The 27,327-nt window shown below is 33.9% G+C and overlaps 1 protein-coding gene across 1 annotated transcript; it reads left to right on the forward strand.

The window, feature by feature from the left end:
• The first annotated feature begins 324 nt into the window (after positions 1–324).
• Positions 325–27,027, forward strand: LOC145014179 (endoribonuclease Dicer homolog 2-like). Its single transcript, XM_078972550.1, has 22 exons — positions 325–574; positions 18,247–18,424; positions 18,524–18,637; positions 18,697–18,831; positions 19,008–19,092; positions 19,173–19,237; positions 19,334–19,474; positions 19,554–19,685; positions 19,759–19,888; positions 19,975–20,068; positions 20,158–20,353; positions 20,428–20,588; positions 20,680–20,898; positions 21,766–21,995; positions 22,073–22,338; positions 22,432–22,868; positions 22,963–23,066; positions 23,809–24,005; positions 24,083–24,292; positions 25,171–25,581; positions 25,666–25,944; positions 26,501–27,027. Exons 1-22 carry the CDS (start codon positions 516–518, stop codon positions 26,855–26,857), a joined length of 4,200 nt encoding a protein of 1,399 aa, XP_078828676.1. The 5' UTR covers positions 325–515; the 3' UTR covers positions 26,858–27,027.
• Positions 27,028–27,327: the final 300 nt, after the last annotated feature.

A 27,327-nucleotide genomic window follows, 5' to 3' on the forward strand; every position in this document is an offset into this window, starting at 1 on the left:
TTTGGAGTTAAATATAGAAATGAATTATAAGTATTCTTAAGTTTGTTTGGTTTTACTTGTTGTGTCGCTTGGAAGAAATGGCGGTGTCATGAAAAAGTGAGGTGGCCGGTGGCTATCATGACGGTGGTTATAAAGTTTAAAAGGAAACTAAACATTATAAAGTAATAAAATTAAAAAAACAAAATAAGATTTACTATCTTTTAGTAATTAATTTCCAAACTAAATCGGTAAATATTTTTTTGAAATACTATACTCATATAAAAAGGGAATCTCTGCTTTTAGTGTGGGACAAGTAGGAAGCTTCAAAGAAACTACATAAATAGCTTTATTTCTTAGCCTCCAAGAAAAAAAAAAGCTAGTATCATTTTGTAGCATTTTCCTTTTTAATGCGATTGATTCCAAGTTGCGAAACCCATTGATCAACTTCCTAATCGTCTATCATATTCATGTTATTCTAATTCAAATCCCATACTAATTCCCCCTGTTTTTGTTGAAGATTCACATCGAGAAAGAGAATGGTTGTGATTAATGGTGAAAGTGAAACATCTGCCGATCAACTTCCGTTCGCAAGAAGGTTAGTATACGACCTTCACTTGGTTTATGGTTCATTCAATTGAGATGCTCTATCACTTTTAATCTCTGCTTTGATCATATCAATGGTGAGCATCACCAACTCCACACTTGCCATTTTATTGTTCGTATAATAATATTAATAGCCTATATTAAATAGAAAAAAAAAGGACAAATATGTCTCTACTCCCATAATATATTTTTTCAAGAAATAATAAAAAAGTAGCTCAACCAAAAAAATGGCCATCAATTTGCAATGCCAAAATAATGACAGCAATATGAAAAATGGTGAAAGAAAAAAAAACGCAGATGCAGTCTGTTTTTTACGTAGGATTTATCTATATATAATTTTTTCTTAAAATGATAGTGTGACTTTGTCATTTAGAGGCTCTTTACGATTTAGTAAATTTAGGCCCTAAAAGTTAATGTGAAATTGGAAATCTGCAATAACAACTCATAATTTTCAAACACCGAGAAAGATTGAAGAACATTGCAAAGTATGAAATTTTCAAACCGTGATTGAAACATTGCAAAAGTGCAGAAATCTTATTAAAATCTTACATTTTCAAACCCTAACGTTGCAAAGATGAAACTAAAGACTCAGAAAATGAAATCTTATATATATATTCTTGGTGGTATAGTGGAGAAAAAGAATTACATGAAGGAAAGATTGAAAGTACGAAATTTGAGAGTGAAATATGGTTAAATAAGGCATATTTATTTCTGATTTTTGCGAACTCATGAAGGTTTGAGATTGACATTGTTGCTAATTTATTCATAACCATGGTAATCGGCTAATCACATGAGTCGACCATTCAAGTTACCGTTTCAAAATTTGGCTATGTTCCATTTCATCAAGTGAACTCCCTAAGGATCGAGCCTATTCAAAATGATGTCGTTTTGGTTGCTACATCACCGTTTTTCAGATGACATCATTATTTTGCAAATGCCATGTGGATAAGTGATGACTATTTTGCCGATTGGGCTAACTTTTGTTGAGTTCCAACCTCCATTCTAGGTGTCCTCCTTTGACAAAAGAAAATTACAACTTCTTGGAATTTTCTGACAACCTGAAAATTACAACATCTTGGAATTTGCTGATTGGGTTAACTTTGATAAAAAAAAATTTCTCCGATTGTGAAGACGATGTCTATTTAAGTCGTACTCGGAATGGTTTCCAGTTTAGATCTTGAACTTGAGCAAATGGATGTGAAAACAACCTTTCTCCAAGGTGATTTGGATGAAGAAATATATAAGGAGCATCCAGATGGTTTTAAGGTGCCAAAGAAAGAACATCTCGTCTACAGATTAAAGAAAAGACTTTATGGTCTTAAGTAAGCGCCAAGGCAGTGATACGAGAAGTTTGACTTGTTAATGGTAAGTCACATGTACAAAAGAATTGTTGCAGACCATTGTATATACCTAAAGAAGTTTTTCAGATGATAAATTTGTCAACCTTTTTCTATATGTAGATGATATGCTAGTAGTGGGCCAAGATGAAACCATGATCAACAACTTTAAGAAAGATTTTTCCAAGTTCTTTGATATGAAAGACTTAGGCTCAACGCAACAAATATTGGGTATTTGATAGTGAAAATACCCATTAGGGTTTTAGTGTATTCCATCTCTATAAATAGTACAAATATGTATATAGTATTTACAATAAGGACCCTACACTATACATGAGATACAAATAAATCATAAACTAACCCCCCCCCCCCCCCCCCCCCCCCCAATCAGTTTCTATTTCTTAACTTGTTTCAAAAATCTAAAAATAACTATGTAGGAAGTCTTTTTGTAAATATATCAACAAATTGATGAGCATATGGAAAACGTAACATACACACACACTTGACCAATGACAATGTGTTACCTAACACAATGTAAATCTATTTCTACATGTTTGGTTCGTTGGTGCTTAACTAGGTTAGAAGCCAAGTACATGACACTAAATTGTCACAGAAGACAACAATATGAGATAACGGACATGACAAATCAAGAAGGAGATTTTGAAGCATTAGCTACCCCCTCTATTCTACTTCAGTACTAGACCGAGACACAATGTGTTGATGCTTAGAGGACCAAGATATAAGGTTATCCCCAAGATAGACACAAAACATAGAAGTAGAGTGACGAGTTTGAAGGCAACCAGTCAAATCAACATCGAAATAAGCAATTAAATGATCAACATGAGACGGACAAATTTGAAGACTGTGAGACATAGTACTCTGAAGATATCAAATAATGCACTTAAGTGAAAAGAAATGAGGTTGATGAGGGTCATACATATAAAGACATATTTGCTGAACTACATAGTCAATATTTCGACGAGTGAAAGTCATATATTGAAGAGTACCAGGCTTCGAAGTGGGGTCAGTAACCGACTTTCCAACACCGGAAAGATTGGGTTTAGTGTCCGTGGGAGTGCTACATAGATTACAGGAAGACATATCTGCACGATCAAGAATTTCTTTTACAAACGCAACTTGTGAGAGGAATAGACCTTGCATAGTCCCAGTAGTAGTAATGTTGAGGAAGAAAGATATGACCAAGATCTGTCATGGAAAATTTAGAGGACATCTGAGATATAACAAGAGATATTAAGGACATATCTGACATGGTAAGAATGATGTCATTGACATACATAAGAAGGTAGATAGCTTCAGAGCTACGATGAAAAAAGAAGTGTCAGAACGACTACTATGAAATCCAATAGAGAAGGATAGACCGTAAAACATGATAGGTTTTGAGCATTCTAACACTCCTATGGTGTACATGCAACCCTATAAACCTTGGATCTATGTTTTCTCTATTATACATGCAAATATTAAATATTTCAAGGTTTCATCCTAACTAACATATTATGAAGCACCTATACTACAAAGTTCTAGTTAGATGACATACCTTTTGATGTAGCTTGATGTCTTCAAACTTTAACAGCTTAGCCCCAATAGTTTGGAAGCCTCAAGTGGAATCACAAATCACCAAAACACCTTGGAAAACCTTTTGAGAATATGGATACTTGGCTCACACTTATGAAATCGGTTATTGCCCTCTTTAGTGTATCCACACTAGCCACTAACACCATTTCATGAACTATAAGATCCTTTCTATAGTGTGGAGGATTAGGGTTAAACCCTAATACCCATGACCTTTCATTTCCTAGGATCCATGGGTTAAAGCTCCATGGACTATCCATGATAACTTAGCCCAACCTAAATGAACTTGGCTCATTCCATATATATATATATATATATATATATATATATATATATATATATATATATATATATAAGAGTCCATATTTCATTAGTTCCTTTTGATCACTTAATTAATTCTTGATCAATACTAATTAAATAATATGATTCCATATTAATATATTAGAACTTATAATATATTAATATAAATCATAAATACACTATTCTCAAAAGACTAACCATATAAATTGTGTCGGTGAAGTGTAACCCAAATGGACCATGCCGATTCGGGTCAAGTACATACCAAATATAGTTATGGACTTAGACATTAATCCAACAATCTCCCACTTGGATAAATATTCTAAAACTATTATTGAGTATGACTTCAAAACCTAACTGGAAATTGTAGCTCTTAAAGCCGTTGTCGAACTCTGACCTTGTCAACGAACTCTGACTTTTGTCAATGACTTGTCCATTAGATAAGGGATCACATATTGCTCCATTCTAGATATCATATGGACTGATACATGGATTATCAATCATTCTTTCTGTCCATTTGTTGTTTCCCAATTTTCGATTTATGATGACTGACTGATTGAACAAATCAAATCAGTCTTGGCTTGGCCAAGCACTCACATGTGTCATCATTAAATCATCGAGGGGCCCACATATATCACTTTTATCCCGAAGGTAAAAGGAATGGATAAACTTCGACTCATATGGCTTGTTCTACTACTTGTTGAATCATACACAAAAGCACGTTTTATAACATCGAGTTACCGAATGCGTTTTCGTGCAATCAATGTACAACCAACTCATAGTAACAACTCATATCTCTAGGTTTGAAGAATATAAGACATTATCGTCTCATGATCACTCGTGATAAAATCCATGAAGTGATTCAAATGAGCGTGGCTTGAATCCAACACTCAGAACTTATGAGTACTCATGAGTGTTGTAGCACAACTTTGTCCACCAACTTGGACCTCTACAAGCCAACCCATGACAGTCTTGATTCATATCTACTTTCAACATGTGACCGACTGTTAATGGTTTGAATAACTTAGTCATTCCGGAAGAATAACCTAGTTATTATGGAAGTCAAAGCATGCAAAGTGAAACACAAGAATAAATGAATCTAATATGGTATCAAAACCTATGAATTTAAATAAAACACTTTCTATTTATCACCATACTGATTACTCATTATTCATTGTTTCGGTTTTATCAACTTTATACTTGAATTAAAACACTAGGTGTCCCATGCTCCAAGCATGTACACTATGTTTTCTAAACAATAACTTTGCCATGCACCAAGTATGAACTCTATGTTTGACTATGATCCTTTTCTTTGTGAACTTAGATCAATTGAACATAATTTCAATGATTCGCTTTTCACACTCCCAAATCCTTGTCTTACATATAAGAATTCCAAATTCCTATCATTTATCGAAATATGTTTAGATTTTAAACTTACATGCACTGTTCCTCTTGTAATGATTATGCACAAAGCCACAAAGGCTTGGCAATAATCATTACAGAGTATCCCAATGGAGAGCAATTCCATGGAAACGATGTCTTAGATTCAAAGCGCATTGCTTTGAACATGCTTCTTGCATTAAGTTTCTTTAACCTTACACAGATTGCTTCCACCTATGAAGACAACTCTATATTCCCATTTTGACTACCACTTCTGAACAAGAGTTGCTTGTTTTCAGACCATGTCAATATGGTCCTTCCAATATTAACAGTATACTTCCAACTGTCCTTGAGAAAGGATAAATATTATAACACATGTAATCGATCTTGTACCCAAAGTAAATGGGACACGATTCATGATGTTTCACATACAGACATGGTTCTAGACCAGTCTTTTGCCATAATAATTTTTTTGTTTGCCATATTCTCAAGATTTGACTATGAAAAGGGATGTCGTAATCATAATCGAATTTTGAGAACGTAATATATAGAATTTTCTTAAATTGAACCAATCCAACATGAAATTCATATATATATATATATATATATATATATATATATATATATATATTCTTGACTAAAGGTGATTAAAATCTCAATATAAGCTCTTTAGAATGATTATAAACTCAATCTAAGCTTTTTAGAATTGAAATGAATTATAATTTCATCTCCCTTAATTATAGCAAAACAACTTTTTCAACCCCTGCAACCTCACGAATTGAAACTTTTGTTTTCTATAATTAACATTGCTAACTTGCAATTCTTATCATAATTATCATGCTCCCACTAGCTTTGACATGTATCTAGAAAACAGCTGGACCTCTAGAAGTCAATACTTTATTGACATTTTTACCAAAGTTCAGATTTCTGATACTAGATTGCTTTGATAAGGCTTTTTCAAAATTATACACCTTATCTTAGATAGCTCACAAGTGTGTCTGAACAATTTCAGAACTATGAAAAGGGATGCCGTAATCATAGTCTCAATTGTTTAGACCTTTTTCCAGTTCTCATAAGTCAATGTTAGTGTGTCGGTTAACCACGCACACTCCAGTAACGACTTTGAGAACTATAAATATCACAATTGATATCTACTTAAAATCTACTTAGTGAAAGAATTTCCTCACCATCATTTTCATGAATCGAAGAGAAACCTTATGACACTTAGATTTTATGGTGTATGTGTTCTTATCCATGTGAATTTGTCAAACCATAATCACAAGACTAGGTTAGTGACAAATCCTAACTAATATGGATTGAAATTGTGCAATCTTAACTTCTTGCCACCTGGCAGCTCAAGGGCCTGCAATTGCTTCCAAGTAGCTATGCAAACAATTGAGAACATGTAGAACTCAAATGTATAGCCAACTTAACTGGAATGGGCACAGAAATGTCAACACGATAGGTTATAAACCTCTAGTTGTGTGCTAGTGATGAAATACATGTTTTATTCTTGAATACTTCTTGAAACCCTTTCAGGGTCTTTTATACTTCCACTGTCTCCTTGACCTATAAGACTTTCTTGCCAAATATTCAAGAGATAGTGTGGATTTAATCAAGACAGACACTTAACACAATTAGCCTGAGTTGGTCTTTATTTTATCCAAAACATCACAAATTACCAATTTCAAATGTATAAGAGTAGAAAACTTTTAATCTTACATTTGAAAAGTGTTTTAAACCTTCTTTAAGACATGTCACTCAAGTTACAATCTTAGAGTATAACTCTAAGAATTGTTTTTGGAACGATGTATGAATCATCTTCTTGATTTAATCACTTCAACAATTCATAACTCCTCTTCTTAACTATCAGAATGCACTTAGAGGATGAATTGTGATAAGGTCTCTAAATCATTAAGATGATCTTAAAACATGATACTAAAGTACTCTCCCATCTTTTTAGATTTGAGAAACTTTTATCCTTTTGCCTAATTTGATTCTTCTTATTCGTTCTGTCATACATTGAAACTTTTCCAATGTCTTAGAATTATACTTAAGCTTGTAAGTATAATCATATTTACTAAACCTTAGTAAATCATGACGAATAGTATTATCCATATTTTGTGGTGAACTCTGACCAGTGCACAAGAATGTGTACCCGATCCCTTAGTCCTTTACATGACTCACACATCCATGTGAACAAGTAATTAGTCTTAATTTTCCAATGCTTGAAAGTTCTCATTCATCGTACTATACAACTTGCATGATTCCAAGTTTCGGTCCAATTTAAACTTGGGTTATGAGAAACTTTCCTTATTTGGTAAATTTAGACACTACCACAAATGAAAGAATCAAAACCATTTTCCTATATTACTAGCAATGGAATCATATAAACAACAATTTTTCACATATGTCATTGTAAGGATACTTAAAATAAATAAAATCAAAATTTTCCTTTTATTTTAAAAAACTTTGCGGAAAAACTCATCCTTACAATCCAGATGAAAACCTTGTTGTTATCTATTCCTAAGCAATGTGTCATAACTCCTAAGTAACATCTCAAAAATTCTGATGCGATCGAAATCCATCTTCGCGATCAGAATCAGCATATACTTCCTTTAAGCTTTCTCTCTTTCTTTGGTTCTTATAACATCACCATCTGACTCAGTCACATTATGTAATAAGAATCTCCAAATAGGAGCTTAACAGAGTTAGACAATGGATTTTACCTAAAGTAGAGTCAAACTTATTGACTTTAACATCCTTAGGTAAATTTTGCAGCTTCGCAATCAATGCCTCTTCTTTTGGAAATTTAACATATGGACCCTTTGGTAATGGTACATGGGACTATCACAGACTTAGTTTTTCTCTTTACCATTTGGTCAACCGAGTTGACTATGGCCGGTCCCTTTCCATTGGGAAGAGAATGCTTTTTTTGGATTTCTAGTGTCACCATTGTCAATGTCCATAAAGTTTTGGGAAGTCGATCTTCTAATCAAATTTGCTTTACTAGCCTTCATTGCTGATTCAGCAGCACCAAGCAAATAGATAAGATCATTAAGGGTCTTGTCATAGACTGTTTCATAGGATTCCCAAAGGAACTTACTATGTGACTTAGAAAGTGATTGAACCACCAACTTTCTCAAGACTTTGACACCCAACTCTGCCGACTTGTCAATATGTGACTTCATCTCCAAGATGTGATCACACCTAGACCTTGCCTTGCCAATAGGGCTTTAGTGACCTTGAACTTGTGGGTTAGGGATAATAATTGGATGAGGTGGAGGAAGTGAAGTTCCAAGAGATTTGGGAAGATCATAGATGTCTGAACTAGACATCTTTTGGGAAATATTCAAGATAGTTGATCTAAAGCCCCTAATATAACACCCAATATGAAATATTAAGGCTAGGACCCATCAGACTATTTTATAACTTGGAATAGGGATGCCGTAATCCAAGCTATAAAATATGTGAATGTAGGTGAATGACGATTCACCAATTTCCACCAAGATAAACAAAATGTATTATTAGGTTTTAATTGGTTTTGAAACTCTTAGATTCTTTTGAGATTCATTGAACTTTTCAATGGCATGTTTCAATCTCGAGTGTGCCCTTCAGGTTTTGTGACTGGGATGCCGAGGATCACAAAACAAGGTGTGAAGTAATCATGCAAATATACTTGGTACCCTTAATATTTACCCCTCAATCGATGTGTCGGTTAACCACACATGCTCCACCAATACTATGATAAACATTAAGTTACCCTTTGCCTACCTTGTTAAGTCCAGGTTAGTGTGCCAGTTAACCACACACGCTCCACTAACGGCTTAAACAAAGTGCAAAGTGTAATTTCATGGACTAGCACCTTAACTAAGATTGAGAATTTATAAATGTTTAGTTATTAGTATTTATCATTAATACTTTTAATGAAGGGAGAATTATAGTCATTGTCTTACCCGTTCGGCTAACGACCCTCCACCGGTCAAGGAAGCGGTGGGTGAGAGTGGACACCATTAAACTGCTATTTTATAGGCAGTAACCTTATACCCCTTTATAGACCGGCTTCATGAATGAGACCTACTAATGGTAAGACGACTTGCTCTTATACATACATACATATATATATATATATATATATATATATATATATATATTATTATTAACTTATAATATTATAAAGTATAATGTTGAATTTTAACTTTTAAAATTCTAAGGGCTTAACTTGGAATTAAAGTAATTATGGGAAAACTTTACAAATTCCAAAACTTGAGGGCAAGTTTTTGAAACTATTCAAAACTTTTCATTTCATAACTTATGATTTTAATGGTTCGTTAAAATGAAGACTCTTCATTTTTTATGTAACCTCTTATTCTTTAATAACACTTTTAAAGAAGTGACTTTTAAACATCCATAACTTGAGGACAAGTTATGGAGTCATAATACTATTTAATAAAATAATCATCTCATGAAGGACAAGTTATGGAGTCATAATACTAACAAAATAATCATCTCATTTTATCTTTTACTAAATTTGACCTAATTCAACTCATATAGCAAATGATTCAAATTTTACAAATAATTAGTTTTTCTTAAAAACAAGTAATTATCTTAAAATTTGACAAACGTCATTTTTTTTCCTTTTTTTTCAACTTTGAAAATAAAACATTTGCATCAATATAACAGAAAACAACCCATGGCTCTGATACCACTGATAGGTTTTGAGCATTCTAACACTCCTATGGTGTACATGCAACCCTATAAACCTTGGATCTATGTTTTATCTATTATACATGCAAATATTAAATATTCCAAGGTTTCATCCTAACTAGCATATTATTAAGCACCTATACTACAAAGTTCTAGTTAGACGACATACCTTTTGATGCAGCTTGATGTCTTCAAAATTTAAGAGCTTAGCCCCAATAGTGTGGAAGCCTCAAGTGGAATCACAAATCACCAAAACACTTTGGAAAACCTTTTGAGAATATGGATACTTGGCTCCCACTTATGAAATCGGTTATTGCCCTCTTTAGTGTATCCACACTAGCCACTAGCACCATTTCATAAACTATAAGACCCTTTATATAGTGTGGAGGATTAGGGTTAAACCCTAATACCCATGACCTTTCATTTCCTAGGATCCATGGGTTAAAGCTCCATGGACTATCCATGATAGCTTAGCCCAACCTAAAGGAACTTGGCCCATTCCATATATATATATATATATATATATATATATATATATATATATATATATATATATATATATATATATATATATATATATATATAAGAGTCCATATTTAATTAGTTCCTTTTGATCACTTAATTAATTCTAAATTAATTCTTGATCAATACTAATTAAATAATATGATTCCATATTAATATATTAGAACTTATAATATATTAATATAAATCATAAATATACTATTCTCAAAAGACTAACCATATAAATTGTGCCGGTGAAGTGCAACCCAAATAGACCATACCAAGTCGGATCAAGTACATACCAAATATGGTTATGGACTTAGACATTAATCCAACAAAAACACCGGTACTAGCAGTGAGGAGCTTGCTTAAGCCTGTATAAGGCTTTGCGAAATCAACATACATAAGCAGGGTGTTAAGGTTCTACATAACATGGAGTTTGTTTTATATAAACTTCCTTAGTGAGTTCGCCATGAAGAAACACATTCTTAATGTCAAGCTGATGAATAGGCCAACGTCGAGAGATGGAAATGCTTATAAGTATGAATGGTAGCGGGTTTAACAACATGGCTGAACGTGTCGTCGAAATCTAAGTCAGGCGGTTAGGAGAAGCCTTCAACAATTAAGCGATCCTTGTAGCGGTCAAGCTTGCCATGGTGTTAAATTTGTGATGATAGAGCCATTGACAGCCAACAATGTTGCTACTGAGAGGAGAGATGTAACGACCTAATTTTCAAAAGAAAATTTTTATTTTTAATTAACCAAAATATTTCCACAACCATGAGGTTTCCAAATACAATTGTTTCCAAAATTCATAACCATTACAAATTTATTTCAAATCATCAGAGTGTCCCATAAGATGCCCGAGAGAGAGTGCATGTCATGCCATCAAACCTTGCCCTTGCCCTTGGGCTCAGATGTACCTGAAACATATCCACATACGGTAATCTAATTCTTAGTGAGTTCCGCAGAGCATACCCCACCCACAATCCACATAACACATATCATATTAGCTATAAGAGCTATCTCTACCACATAAGCCATGCATAGAAACATATAAGGATATCGTGGGCTCCTCCCAAGGTCTTACTATAGGGTGCCATGGGCTCCCCCACATGGTCTTACACCCAAGTATCATGGGCTCCCCCCATGGTCTTCAGCTGGAAAACCATGGGCTCCCCCACATGGTCTTACATCTAAGTGCTATGGGCTCCTCCCATAGTCTTTGCTTGAAAAGCCATGGGCTCCCCCACATAGTCTTACATCCAAGTGGCATGGGCTCCCCCATGGTCTTTCCTTGCAAGTGTCACATATATAGATAACATATTACCAAACATATCTAACTATCATACCACATGTCTCTACAACAAGCATACCACATATCTCTACACAACAAGTATACCATCTATCATGAAATGGGCCGGCCTTGGTGCCTTAGACCCATTGGTATGGTGAGAAGACTCACCTCTTGTGAATGTAGAACTGACAAGCTAAGATTAGCTAATCCCCCACGTGCTGGTCCAAATCAACCGCCTATAATAATCATGTGATTAACTCGTCAAAATCCCATAGACACCCTTAAAGTCAACCCTGGTCAACAGTCAATGTCAACAATGCATGTTGACCTCTACTCATCGAGTGTGTCCAGCAACTCGTCGAGTTACCTGTGTAACCCGCCGAATCCCTCCGAAAACTCATGAATACCAAACCAAAAACTCATGTAACCGAAAAATCATGACAACCGAAAACTCACTCAAAAGACCTGAAAACGAGTAAACCCTATTGACTCGTCGAGTCAGTTAAGGCACTCGACGAGTTCCTTCAGTCTCCTTTAAGTTCAACCTCTTCCAGTGGGATCTAAAGTCCCAAACTCCAGATCCAAACTCTCCTAGTGCAGATACCACGTAAAGTTGCAAACTTTACGTGCATGCAAGGTCCTCCAAGGCTATAACTTCAAAACTAGGCTTCCTACAAGGTTCTCATGCATGGAAAGGGGCTAAGATGGATAAAGTGAGTAACTTTATGTCCTTGGGGACCTAGAGAGGTCCAGATCAGGAGCCATTTGCCTGTGATAAGTCCATATTTGAGTTTGACCCCATTTTACACCCAAAAGTGACTACGTTCTACCATGAAATGAGATATAAGTAATTAGAGATCAAGGTGGTAACTTTACCTCTAAATGAATGCTCACAACCCATAGATGCTGGATCCCAAGCTTTCCCCCTCCTTCAAGCTCTTCTATCTTCAAGTTTCCTTCTTTAGAGGCACGAATTCACTCTCTAAGGACCATACACACTCAAAGAAGCTCAAATATGCGGCTAGGGTTTCTTTTCAGACTGTAAGGACGATAAGGGAGGCTACAATGAACCATAAGTCCTTTAAATAGGGTACCAACCCCTAAAATTTAAGGTTTTCCTCTACAACACCTACTTGTCGAGTCGGGCCTTCCGACTTGTCGAGTAGGGTCGAAATCCTGCGTCCACCAAAATGTCTCTACTTGACGAGTTGGACTCCCAACTCGCCGAGTCCACACACAAAACCTTAAAACTTAATTAAGTAATACGTGGAACAGGTGTTACAAGAGACAATATCCCAAGTTTGATTACAATGAAGAGCATCCATTTCAATATCCATGGTAGATTTCTAGTTAGGATCACACATGGATTGAAGGGTAGAGCGAGGAATTGGAGAGATGTCATAAGTAGAAGAAATATTGAGGATTTGACAAGGCTTTAAAGATCCAGTTTGAGAATGGGTTGTCATAGAGTCACAAGGAATATGATTCGACATAAGAGGAGGAGAGGAGGAAGTAGAATCATCCAAAGACTAAGGTGGGGAAGAAGGAGAGGAGAAGACGTGGCGTCCAAAGGAGAAGATATGAAGGGATTCAATATACTAGATGAAGTAGCATGTGTAGGAAGGACAAATGAGACATTTTCTGGAATCAAGTAGTCATATTCAAAGGTAGTGGGTGTTGAGTTAAAGTATTTGTAAGGAAAGTTATCCACATCAAAATAACATGGCAATAAATAATGAGACATTGGGTTGTGAATTCAAGGCATCAATGTCCTTTGTGATCCGGAGAGTGTCCAAGATAGATGCAAGATGTTGAGTGTGGTGAGAGTTTGTGAGGAGAGGTGGATGCAAGATTGGGATAGCGGAGACATCCAAATACGCAAAGATGATCATAGGAGGGAAACATATCGAAGAATACCTCAAAGGGTGTTTTAAAAGATAGAGTGGCCATGGAAAGGATGTTAAGGGTGTAGACGGTAGTAAGGAGAGCTTCGGCCTAGAATTTAATAGGCGATGATGCTTAAAAGAGATACGTACGGAGAATATTGTTAATTATACATATGACAAGTTCCACCATATCATTCTGTTGGGATGTGTAGGGGCATGAGAAACAAACACATATGTCGTGAGAATGAAATTGATTTAGAAGAGATTGATTTCTATATTCACAACCATTATCACATAGAACACATTGAATTTCGAAATTAAATTGTGTTTTAATATAAGCTTGGAAATTGCAAAACATAGAGTAAACATCAAATTTAGCACGAATGGGAAAGACCCACAAAAAGGAGAATAATCATCTAATAAAGTATATAGTATTCGAAACCACTAATCCTAAACCGGAGAAGTCCACAAATCGGAATGTCTTAATTTAAACAACTTAGATGTCTTTGCTGATGAAGACCGAAACAGAAGATGACAATGCTTTCCTAGTTGACATGCATGCTAGACAGAAAATTTATTTGAAGAAGACGTTATAAAATTGCAAGACTATAAAAACTTCAAAATTGAAGGGTCGGGATGCCCGAAGCGACGATGACAGGTAGGGAGAGACACAATAACGAGACAAGTAGCAGAGGAATGTGAAGAAGATTGAGTAATGGGATAGAGACACAATAAGGAGACCAGTAGCAGAGGAATGTGAAGAAGACTGAGTAATGGGATAGAAATCTTCAGTATTACCACAACGCTGGAGGAGGGCACATGAATCAACATCCTTAACGAAAAAACTAAACGGTCAAACGTAACAGAAATAGAGTTGTCAGTGGTAAATTTATGAACCACACAAGATCTTTAACGATTTTGTTAGACAAAAGAATATGTTTTAGCATAAATTTATTTTGAGAGAGGAGAGAAAGAGTGACCTGTGTGACTGACCGGAAGCAAAGCACCATTACCAACTATTATGGAATTAGAATTACACAGAGTAAGGGAAAGCATGTTACCTTGAGTAAATGACCTATGAGAGATTGTACCGGTGTCGATGTAGAAAATATTATCCGGAGGTGGTTGTACACACATTTCTTGAAAAATGGAGCTGAGATCGGTCATTTTTGAAGATGGAGTCGGAGATTTGGACCTTGGCTGCCAAAAAAATTGTTAACTGCTATGGATTATGACCGAGGCCAACATGATTGTTTTGTGTGAAATGGGGATGTCCGTGAGGCTGTTGCTAGATCGAAAAAGGAGAATGGGCCGACCGTAGAAACTAGTCCGGTTGGAGATGATGAACAGAATCAGCTGGTGGGCCGATGGTGCTCCAAAGCTTGATGGACTGAGAGAATTTGAGCCGAAAGGAGCATAAGGCTAGTACAATGGAGTGCCGATTCCCAAAACCTATTGAGAAGCTTGAAAAAAAATCTTGATTTTTTGGAGTATGCCTGCATAATGAGATCGTTGACCCGAAATATTTCTCGTAACTTGATTAGTACTAACATACAAACTAGAATTATCCCTCTAGAGGCAACCCGATTGTTATTCCGGTTTTGTTCCACAATGTTGTTGTATGAACGCAACAATTGGCGTAAGATTTGCATAACAAGCTCAATTTCTATAATCTCATAGTCGAAATTAGACAATGCATCAACTAGATTCTTCAAGGTGTGGTAGAATTCGGTAATTGAGAATGCACCCTTTTTTGTATTTTTGAATTGATCTTGCAGTTAGAACATGCATGACATTTTGTTGTTGAGGAAAATTTGTCCAGCTCATCCCAAAGATCTTTGGTAGTACAATTATCACGTGATATAATTTGAAGCAGATTTGGATCAACTGTAGAGTAAAAGCCAAGACTTAACAATGGAATCCCAATCTTCATCATCATCGCCTGTTGGTTTTGATTTCCACTAATATGACCCACAACTTTGGCACCTCTACAAATATCAATAAGGATTCTTCGCCAAAGTTTGTATTTTGATCTGTCCACAGTTAGTTTAAAATTGAATTGATTATATACATTAGTCACCGCATAGATAAGCATTTAAGCGGTTGGGAAATTGGTAGAGGATGAGCCCGAGATGGACATAATTCCGAAAATATAAAAACTCGTGAAATAAAAAACAACAAAATAACAAGATGAAGCTTACTATGGGCAGGAAGAGGGATTGTAGGCGTATGGAGCATCAATCCTAGACGTCGTGATGATGAGAGATTTCGAGAACATAGAAATAGTAAGCAACGACGTCGAGTGAAGGTCGATGATGGAGTAACACCGGTGATTGTTGTTCGGTGGAAGCAGTCACAAGAAAAACTTGATGTAACAGATTGTGATAGAGCCAATAACAATTGGATATGAACCCAAGATACTTGGAACACAAGCAAAACATCATGTACGATTGGTTGGGGATGATCGATTGCTGGAACAAAGAAGGAGACATTGGGAAAAAAGAGTTTACGTATCAAGAAGGAAGGATACGTATGAGGCTTGATAGCATGTTTGATGGTGAAAATACTCGTTAGGGTTTTAGTGTATTCCATCTCTATAAATAGTATAAACATGTATACAATATTTACAATAAGGAGCCGACACTACACATGAGATAAAAATAAATCATAAATTAACATTAGGCATGAAAATTATATGTGATTGAAAATCGAGAAAATTGTTCTTATCATAGGAGGAGTATCTTGAAATTGTGATCAAAAGGTTCAACATGAAAAATGTCACGCCCGTTGATACACCATTGAAAAATCACTTTAAGTTGAGTAAGAAAATTTGTCCTTTTGATAAAGAAAAAACAAGATGAAAACAATCCCTTATTCCCCAGTTGTAGGAAGCCTTATGTATGTGATAATGTATACACGACCTGATACCACTCATGTCATTGGTGTTGTGAGTAGACATCTAGGAATTCCGGGAAAGTATATGCGTATATCAATCCAGGTTATATAAGTGTTTGTAATTATCAACAACGGAAGCCAAGTACATGGCCGCAATTGAAGCTTGGAAGGAGATTATATGGCTAAAACGGTATCTTCGAGTATTAGGGTTTCCACAACAAGAGGACATCGTTTATTATGATAGTCAGAGTGTTATGGACTTGATCAAGAACTTTATGTACCATTCCTTCATAAAACACATTGATATACGTTATCACTAGCTCAGAGAAGCAATCGAGGGAAGAAAATTAAAGTTATCAAAGGTCAACACAAATGACAATCTTGCAGAAAAGTTGAACAAGGTGGCGACACAAGAGAAACACAAACTATGTGTCGACATAGATGGATTGAGGATTGTTAAATGGAGACCGGAGGGGGAGATTTGTTGAGTTCCAACCTCCATTCTAGATACCCTCCTTTGTTGACAAAAGAAAATGGCAACTTCTTCTTTTGACATGATGAACACAATAAATGGAGAGGCTAAAACGGTGGCTACCATGGCTATAAATAGAGGTTCCAACCATAGTTTGTAAATACATCCCAAACAAACATAGTTAGATCATAACACTAGATTGAGAGTGTTAGAAAGAGGTTTGTTTTTATTTTGTAATAATGGAGTGTAAAAGTTGTTCTTATTGTAATTATTTTCTTGTATCAAATATGAGAGTTTTTCAATACCAATCATTTTGTCTATTTTTTGAAAAGTGGTTGATGAGAGTAGATATATTTGTCTTTTTCTCTATTTAATATTGTTACTTTTTTTTTTAATAAAGTTGTTTCAATAATATAATAACTAATTATATAAGAATATTTATTTTAATTATAAATGTATATAATAATATAATTTATAAAGCTATTGTAAAGAAATATGTATGCTAATTTTATAAAAGGCTAATAAATACAAATGTTGTTTTCAACTGAAAGTTACTGAAAGAGGAATATACTTAAAATATTATTTTTTATGTTAAATATAGTGCAATGCGTTAGTGTATCGGGTGCGACATAGTTTTTTTGTCTTTATATATGTTGAAGTCTCTCTCTCTCTCTCTCTCTCTCTCTCTCTCTCTCCCCACAACGGTTCTTTTGGAGAAACAATCTTGGGCTCCACATATTGTTTATATGGTATCAGAGTCGGCGTCTTCATCCCAGTGGCTTAACATATCCTTTTCTTACTCATCGAACCTCCTTCTCTGAGGGGGAGTGTTAGTATATCACACATTGGTATGATATGGTCCCTTATGTTTCTATATATATGTTGGAGTCTCCCTCTCTCCTCAAAGGCTCTTTTGGAGAGAGAATCTTGGGCTCCACATATGTTTACATAACGGTTCAGAGAAAATTTATCGTTTATGCTATCTTTTACACCACTTTTATCAATTTGAGTGTAAAAGATAGTGTTAAGGGTGGAGTTGGTCTTAGGGGTCCTAAATTTTGCTCAGGACATGTAGAACATGGACAGTGGGTGTTGTTAGACACATGTGATTGGCATAAACAGAAAAAAGAAAAGTTGTTTGATAGGAGTCGATGAGTTATAATTTTGTTCATAGATGTGATTGCATTATTGAAGTTCTTGGATGTCTTTTACGAATTTAAGTTTTAAGGGATAGTTTACTCAAACTTTTGATTAGCTTTAAGTGCACTTTTCTTGATGCAATATTTTGTGTATTTTGATCAGTTATCAGATAGAAGCTCTGGAGCAAGCAATAAAACAGAACACAATAGTGTTCTTGGAGACTGGATCAGGCAAAACATTAATTGCTATTATGCTTCTACGCCACTATGCTTACCTGTTGCAAAAACCATCACCTTTCATTGCAGTTTTTTTGGTACCCACTGTTGTATTAGTCAAACAGGTTAGACCCTTACCATATTTCTTAATTTTTTGCACACAATATGCTTTCTTTCTTTTTTAACTACAATCATGAGAATTTGTATCCCTCATTGCTGTATAGCAAGCTGATAGTGTTAGAAAACATGTTGATCTGAAAGTGGAAGAATACTGGGGGGAAAAAGGTGTTGATCTTTGGAATGCGGCTGATTGGAAGAAGCAACAAGATGAAAACCAGGTATAAAAAGTCAACATTTATTGACCAGTATAAGTTTTTGACGAATGATCATGTTGCAGCTACTGGTGATGACACCTCAAATTTTACTTAATGCTTTGAACCGTGGTTTTTTAAGCTTGGATAACATCAAGCTTCTGATATTTGATGAATGTCATCGTGCAAAGAAAAAATATGAGTACGCTCTTATTATGAAGGTGTGTTATGTTTTTATTACATCTTATGTTAATTTTAGGATGATCATATTGTATTAATATTAATTTTCTAAATGTGAAAATCATTTATATATATATATATATATATATATATATATATATATATATATATATATATATATATATATATATATATATATATATATATATATATATAGGAGTTTTATCACCCCCGGTTACGCGATGGTGGTTCTCAGCTTCCTAGGATACTTGGGATGACAGCTTCACCTGTGGAAGCTAAAGGTATTAAAATTAAAATTTATTTTTATTGTTTTGTTTTCTTAATTAGTGTGATCCTAATTAGCTTGTTTTTTGTATTGTAGTGTCAAGCTCACCCAAGGATTATTGGGAAAAGATGAACAAACTTGAGACTATGTTGAATTCAAAGGTTTTTAAAGAAAATTTCACATTTTTGTTCAAACATTTAAACTAGTTATTTGATTATAATGGCATAATAATTAAGTAGTATATTTTTTTAATGAAGGTGTATACGTGCTCAAGTGAATCTGTGTTATCTGACTACATTCCCGTTTCTACTGTTAAGATTAAGTTTTACAAAAACATGGCACCTCCTTACCATGTTCTTGAGGAGTTAAAAAACACTCTTTCAATTTTAAGACAAAAGGTAACCTTTACTGGTTTAATTTGACTTTGAAATATTTATCAAATTTGTATTGTTAACAAATACATATGTTACTCCACAGCATGAATCAAAAGTCAGTATAAGTTCAACTCTCTCAGAATCTTCAAGGCAAAATGCCATTAAAAGATTGTCCAATTTGTATTCAACTTTTGAATTTTGCTTAGACGAATTGGGCATTTTCTTGGCTTCAAAGGTGTGTTTTCAAACTACTAATCTTTTCTTGCAAACATAGAAACAGAAAATGACCTTTTTACCCCTTGTAACAGGCAGCCGAAGCATATTCATGCGACAAAAATGACCTGTTTTTATGGGGGCAACTGGATGTACGTGGAGAAAATATATCCAGGGAATTTTGCAAAGATGCCAACAAAGTTTTTTGCTCATACATACCTAATGGTACTTAATATAACATTCTTTATAAATTAATCTTTAGAAAAAACTTTTTCTTTTTTCTTCAAACTATCTTTTTTGGCGATTTCCAGAATGGTCAATCACTCAAGTCAACGAAGCAACTGTGAGCATTGGGTTGCTCTCAACAAAAGTCGTCTGTTTAATCGAATCTCTTCTGGAATACATGTATATGCTCTCGCTAATGTTGTGGCCATTGTACTCTATATCTATCTACCAATATCTGTAATTTTTTTTTATATATAAATTTATTGTAGGGATGTGAAGGAAATGAGATGTTTAATCTTTGTTGAAAGGGTGGTAACAGCAAGGGTATTAAAAAGCTTACTGTGTGAATTGCACTCTAAACTTTTTGACTGGAAAACAGAATACGTAGCTGGGAATAATGCTCTTATTCAGTCACAAAGCCGGGGTGTACAAAATAAAATAGTGGAAGAGTTCCATAAAGGAATGGTATGTATGTCTATATTTAATGTTATAGTCAAAGTGCATGTGTTAAAATTAAACATAATTTGTGATATATACAGGTAAACATCATTGTTGCAACATCAATTCTTGAAGAAGGCTTGGATGTGCAGAAATGCAATCTTGTAATAAGATTCGATCCTGCATCTACTGTTTGCAGTTTTATTCAGTCTAGAGGTCGTGCTCGAATGCAGGATTCTGATTTTCTTTTATTGGTTAAAAGGTATAAGTTTTAATGATAGAGTTGTTTCTCATTTTGATGTGGTGTTTGTGAAATATGTTATTTATTTATTTTATTTTTTGATGATTTTTAGTGGGGATGATGATACGTTGAATAAGGTGAATAATTACCTTCGGAGTGGAAAGATCATGCGGGATGAGTCTTTGAGCCATGCTTCTGAACCATGTGGGCCCCTTGAAAAAGACTTGTATGATGAAGTGGTGTATCATGTTGAATCCACAGGAGCGACTTTAAGATTGAGTTCGAGTATTTCCATGGTTTATTTCTATTGTTCCAGGCTACCTTCTGATGGGTTTGCTCTTAACTCTTGGATGCTTCTATCGTTATTATTTTTTACATTTTAACAAAATGGAAGGAAAAAGATATAAGATAATATAAAAAAGGACCAAAATGAGCGGGGTCTTTTTTAACAAATAACGCAATTGCATTGAGAAATTGTTCATATGTTGTGAAATGGTGATGCCATTTTGCAATATATATATATATATATATATATATATATATATATATATATATATATATATATATATATATATATATATATATATATATATATATATATATATATATATATATATATATATATATATATATATATATATATATATATATATATATATATAATGAAATTAAAAAAAAAAAAAAAAGTCTTTTTGCAGCCTTATGTTAGTAAAATGTAATTTCGGAATTGTAGGGAACCCGAATTTCGCACGTGTTCATTTTGTTAAGAGGGTAAAAAAGTAGTCAATTTGTTAAATGCGACCAATAATTTTGGTCATTTTTGCGATTATCCCAAATAATAATTGAGGTCAATTTTTTTAAAGGTTAGTTTTTAATGGAAAAACATCATTTTCATTAATTTTTTTATTAAGTTGTTTTTTGTATAGAGTGAAAAAGAAACGTCTGTATATAGTTTAGCTAAGTCCATTAAGTAAAAAATAAACAACATGTTACTCTGTCCCATGAAAAATACAATGTTTGACTTTAAGATCTTTCTTTGAGTATACGTTCGAAAATAAAATACTAAAAGACAATATAGACGAATGTTGCTGATTTGTTACAAGTTTCATGTGATGTGGGAAGTATAATTTACACCCATCATTTTATCTTCATTTTTAATGACTTTATGCTTATTTTCTTACTATTCTATCACTTGTAGGTATTTTAAACCTTACCCAAGATTCGTGATTGACAAAGAATTAAGAACTTGCACTATCTATTTTCCTAAAAGCTGCCCACTTCCAAGCGTGAATGTTTCGGGCCCCACAAAAATGCTGAAGCAACTTGCATGTTTTGAAGCATGTAAGCAGTTGCATGCAATGGGCGAACTAACGGACAATCTTATCCCTGATACATTTAAAAAATCAGCTGATGATGAACAAGAAACCGGTAAAATACTAACATTTAATTTAATTCACAATCTCTATCTACTTAATTCATTTTTTAATTCACTATTTTTTTAACAGGAATTAAGTATGTCGAAGAACAAGTTCAATACATACCACCAGAGCTTGTTGGATTTGGAGATAATTCAACTAACTTATATTATTTTTACAAAATCAATTTAGAAAAACATTTTGAATATGAGATTCCACTAGAAGATATTGTTCTTGCAGTAAGCACAAAGTTAGAGTTTGACAATGAAGGGTTGACCTTTGATCTTGAATCCCATAGAGGAGACATTTCTGTTTCTTTGACTTATATTGGAACGTGTAAGCTTACTTCTGAACAGGTAATACAAAATTTTAGAATTTTTTTATAAATTTTCTTGCCATTAATATTATCGTTACAATATTGTTTTTTTTTTTTTTTTTGTTTCTTCCAGGTAACTTTAACGAATCAGTTCCAAATGTTGGTGTTGACACTACTTATTCACCGGTCAATTCCGAAGTTGAAAACGTGTGTTGATTCGTTTAAATTAAAAAACGTTGCTGACATGGTATATGACTACCTGTTACTCCCGTCAGCGGGCCCACATAAAGCTCCAATGATTGTGGAGTGGAAGGCTGTTAAGGCTGCTATGTTCTCCTATGAAAGAGGTGTAGGCGAACATATGTGTTGTCTAAAGGGAAATAATCATGAAAAAGTGCACATAAAAAGTGGATTAGTATGTAGTTGTTTAGTGGAAAATTCTTTAGTGTATACCCCTCATAATGGGCGCATATATTGCACTACTGAAAGATTACTTGGTTTGAATGGCAATTCGACCTTGGAAATAAAAGAAGGGGAAGTTGTTACCTATAAAAATCACTACAAAAGACGGTATTTGATTTTTGAATATTGATTCACACTTATTAATTTTCTTTTATTTATTATTCTGGATAAGTGTAAAATTAGTTTGTTAAAAAAAACGCAGACATGGAGTTGACTTGATGTTCGAAAAAGAACCGCTTTTTGCTGCTAGACAACTTTTTACAGTTCAAAATTTTCTTCAAAATGGGAGACAACAGAAGGAAAAAGGTTTGTTCTTTTTTCTTGTTATGTTTAATTATTAGCAAGGGTAAGTATTATATGAGTTTATTTAAAAGAAAAATTAAATATGAAATTCTAAATATTTGAAAAGTTTGAATTTATAAGAAAAATATGAAAAATATTGAATTTTAAAATTAAAATGTTTTTTTTTTCTGTTTTAAATTAAAAAAATAATTTAGATAAATAAATAAATGAAACTACCGATGCTAATTTAGAAACTTTGAAATTAAAAAAAAAAAAGTTAATTAATGAAAATGATATTCATTAATTATTGCATTTATTGCAATAATTATTGCATTTAAATATTATGTGGAATTTAATAAAATGGAAAAACCATAAAATGATATGAAAAAAAAACTAATTTAAATAACCACAAAATGACATATGGCAAAATGAATGAGAATGTGACATGTGGCAAAAAAGATTTTTATTTATTAGAATACATTTATTTATTATTATAAACAAAATTTAGAGTAAATTACATTCTTGGTCCCCGAGTTTAGCTGATTTTGGCTCAAAACGTTATTTCTTACACTTTTGGTCCTTATTTAAATTAACAGCTTGAAGCTGGAGTTAACATTTTAAGGACCAAAACTGCAAGAGAAGTTTTGGGGACTGAAAATGCACAAAAAAAAAAACTAAACTCTAGGACCAAAAATGTATTTATGTCGGAATTTATATACTTATTTTTATTTGTTGTTATGCTTATTATTGTTTTGTTTATTTGCAGAAACAAGTAATGCAGGAGTTGCGCTGCCATCTGAACTATGTGACATCATCTTGTCTCCTGTTTCTATAAGCACCATTTATTCTTTCTCCTTTGTTCCATCAATCATGCACAGGATCGAGTCGTGGATGATTGCTTTGAATTTGAAAAAGATGCATTTATTTCATAGCATGCCAAATGCAGATGTTCCTGTCATTAAGGTATTCATTTCATTACCCTTCTTTTATTCATTTCACTATCCTTCTCCTTATGTCATTCTGTTGTTGGCTCTTTATAGGTTTTGGAAGCTATCACAACAAAGAAATGTGTAGAAAAGTTTCATCTGGAATCCTTTGAGACTCTAGGCGATTCTTTTCTTAAGTATGCTACTACTCAACAATTGTTTAAGACACTTCAAGATCAACACGAGGGAATTTTGAGTTCAAGAAGAGAGAAAATTATATCGAATGACTCGTTATGCAGATTGGGATGTAACTGTAATCTTCCGGTAATGTCTCTTTTTATGTCTTATTCAACTCATCTAAGATAAGGGTATTTTGGTAATTAGTGATGGGTTTTGGTCATAAGACATCCTATGTGCTCATACAAACCCTAATGCTCGGATCTAGGTTTCTCTATTGTACATGCTTTGAATCCAAGACTATAAACCCTAATTCTAGCATACAAGTAATCATATTAATATGTAATTAGGTTTAAGATCATACCTTGATTGTTATGTAGCAATAACAATCCTAATTCCTCCTTGAATTGACTTTGGAAGGCTTAGAGTCACAAGTGTCACTCCTCTAATGGTTCACAAACACCATAAGCAAGAGGATGAAGAGGAGAGAGGTTGGAGGCTGCCAAAAACGTGTGTAAACCCTTACAAGAACATTAGCCACGTTTTTGAGCCTTAAGGGGTCTTTATATAGTTGGGCTATTAGGGTTATCTAACAAGGAAACCCTAATTTGGATGCTTAAGCCCTAAGCAACCCATAGACTCCTTTTATCAAGCCCATGGACGATTTCCTTATGGGTTTCCCATTAGAATTCGTCCATCCCTTAATACAAGGCAATCCATGGCCCAAATTGCAATTATCCTATAATTACAATTCCAGTCCCTTAAGTTTAATTAATCTCTTTTAGTCACAAAACTAATTACCAATTAATTATTGACTAATATTAATTAAACAATATGATTTCTCCTTTAATATATTATTCCCATAATATATTAATAAATCATATTTAATCCTTACTCTCCATAATTCATCCTATCAAGTTGTTTTGGTGAAGGCAACCCAAAAGGACCATGCACCATCGGGTCAAGTACATACCAAAATAGTTATGGACTTAGACACTAATCCAACAATTAGTTATTGTATTCAGGGGTTTATCCGTAATGAGCCATTCGAGCCAAAAACATGGATTGTCCCCGGAGATCGTTCAAGCAACTTTAAATTGGAGGAAGAGATTCTATCGGACGAGAAAAAAATGTATATCAGGGGCAAAAGGGTAATAAAAAGGAAAGTAGTGGCGGATGTTGTGGAAGCATTAATTGGTGTTTTTTTAAGTGAAGGAGGTGAGATGGCAGCCTTATCTTTTATGAGATGGATCGGTATTTCGGTTGACTTTGTGAACACACCGTATACACGAGCCTCGACTTTGCATCCAGAAAAATATGTAAACATTCAGTACTTTGAGTCGTTGCTAAATTACTCGTTTAGAGACGTTTCTTTACTTGTTGAAGCACTAACTCATGGGTCTTACATGCTACCCGAGATTCCAAAATGTTACCAGGTTTGCTTCCCAAAATAACATCCTACTTTCTTCTATTTTTTATTGTTATCATTCTACTTACAAATTTTTTGAAATTGTGTGAAGCGTTTGGAGTTTCTTGGGGATGCAGTGTTGGATTATATGATCACAGTGTATTTGTACAATAAATATCCGGGAATGTCTCCTGGAATGTTGACTAATATGAGGTCAGCTTCTGTCAATAATGATTGTTATGCACAATCTGCGGTAAAATATGATCTACACAAACATATTCTTCATGGATCTCAAGATCTTCACCGAGCTATTGTCACAACTGTTCATGCATTTGATCAGTTGTCCATGAAAAGTACTTTCGGGTGGGAGTTTGAGACCTCATTTCCTAAGGTCAGTGATCTTTTGTAGTTAACATGTTTAAAACATTGGGCAAATTGTGTGAAATAGCACTCTTTTTACCAATATGGGCAATGTACTTGCATTTCTCAAATCATAATTTCAGCATACTTACATTTTTTACTGATAGTAGCATTATGCAACCCACAATAGCAATGCACTTACATATATACATTTTTATAATTCTTTAATGATAATAGCAATTACGAGCAGATAAAGTACATTAGCGAAATGTAAGTAAGTTAATATCATTGGTAAAAAATAAAGTGATGTTGCTATAATTTGTAAGAAAAGTAAGTATGTTTGGATTATGAGTAATAAATATAAGTATACTGCTATTATGGGTGAAAATAAAGTACATTGTCCATATTGTTAGCGAGAATAAAGTATGTTTCTATTATGGGGAAAATAAGTACATTGTCTATACTGTTAGGGAGAGTAAAGTACATTGTTGCTAACCAATCTGACACTGTCTAATACTGTTTTAGAACTTTATGTTACTTTTTTTGCATACAATTTACTGTTTGTGTGGGGGTATTATTGTAAATAGGTACTTGGAGATGTAATAGAATCTATAGCCGGGGCGATTCTTGTAGATTCTGGATACGATAAAGATAAAGTTTTTCAGAGTATTAGGCCTCTTCTGGATCCCTTAGTCACACCCGAGACACTAAAACTGCATCCAGTGAAGGAGTTGCATGATATTTGTCAAAAAAATCACTTTGAAATGAAAAAGTCAGCTAAGCATGGTACTACCGATGATGATACCATCTCTTTCACTATAGAGATAGTAAAAGACAATATTGTCCTTAAAGATTCTTGCATGGCTGCTGACAAGAAAATGGCCGAAAGACTTGCGTCAAAGTCTGTTTTGAAGTTGCTTAAAGAGTATATGTTAGCCGCATGATAACATTTTTTTGTTGAAGTTGTTTTCGAGGGGTGTGGGCTTGAATGTTTTTAGAGATGTTAGTTTTTTTTTTTTTTTTTTTTTTTTTTTTTTTTTTTTTAGAGACTAAATTAAAAAAAATTATCCCTGTGCTTTTTGATTTTTACAATGGATAGGCTAAAACTAAGACACTTTTCAGTTTTGGTCTTTGTTTCAAGGTTTTGTATCGATTTTAGTCCTTGAACTAGAAAGTCCAAATGACCAAAAGTGACATGAAACGAAATAAGGATAAAAATTGAAAAAAAAAATGGTAAATAGCAAAAAGCACACGCACCATTTTGGTAAACTACTCTTGCCTTTATTTTGCTGGTAGTTAGTTGTTATGTGTGTACAATAACTCAAATGCTTTATAAGCCCTTAATACCATCATTTTTGTTGTTGTCGGCCCTTACAATGCATGTTTTATGCCTTTTCAGGCATAATCATAGAAA

Source organism: Lactuca saligna, chromosome 9, assembly GCF_052625555.1.
Source record: "Lactuca saligna cultivar CGN05327 chromosome 9, ASM5262555v1, whole genome shotgun sequence".
In the NCBI taxonomy this organism is placed as follows: Eukaryota; Viridiplantae; Streptophyta; class Magnoliopsida; order Asterales; family Asteraceae; genus Lactuca; species Lactuca saligna.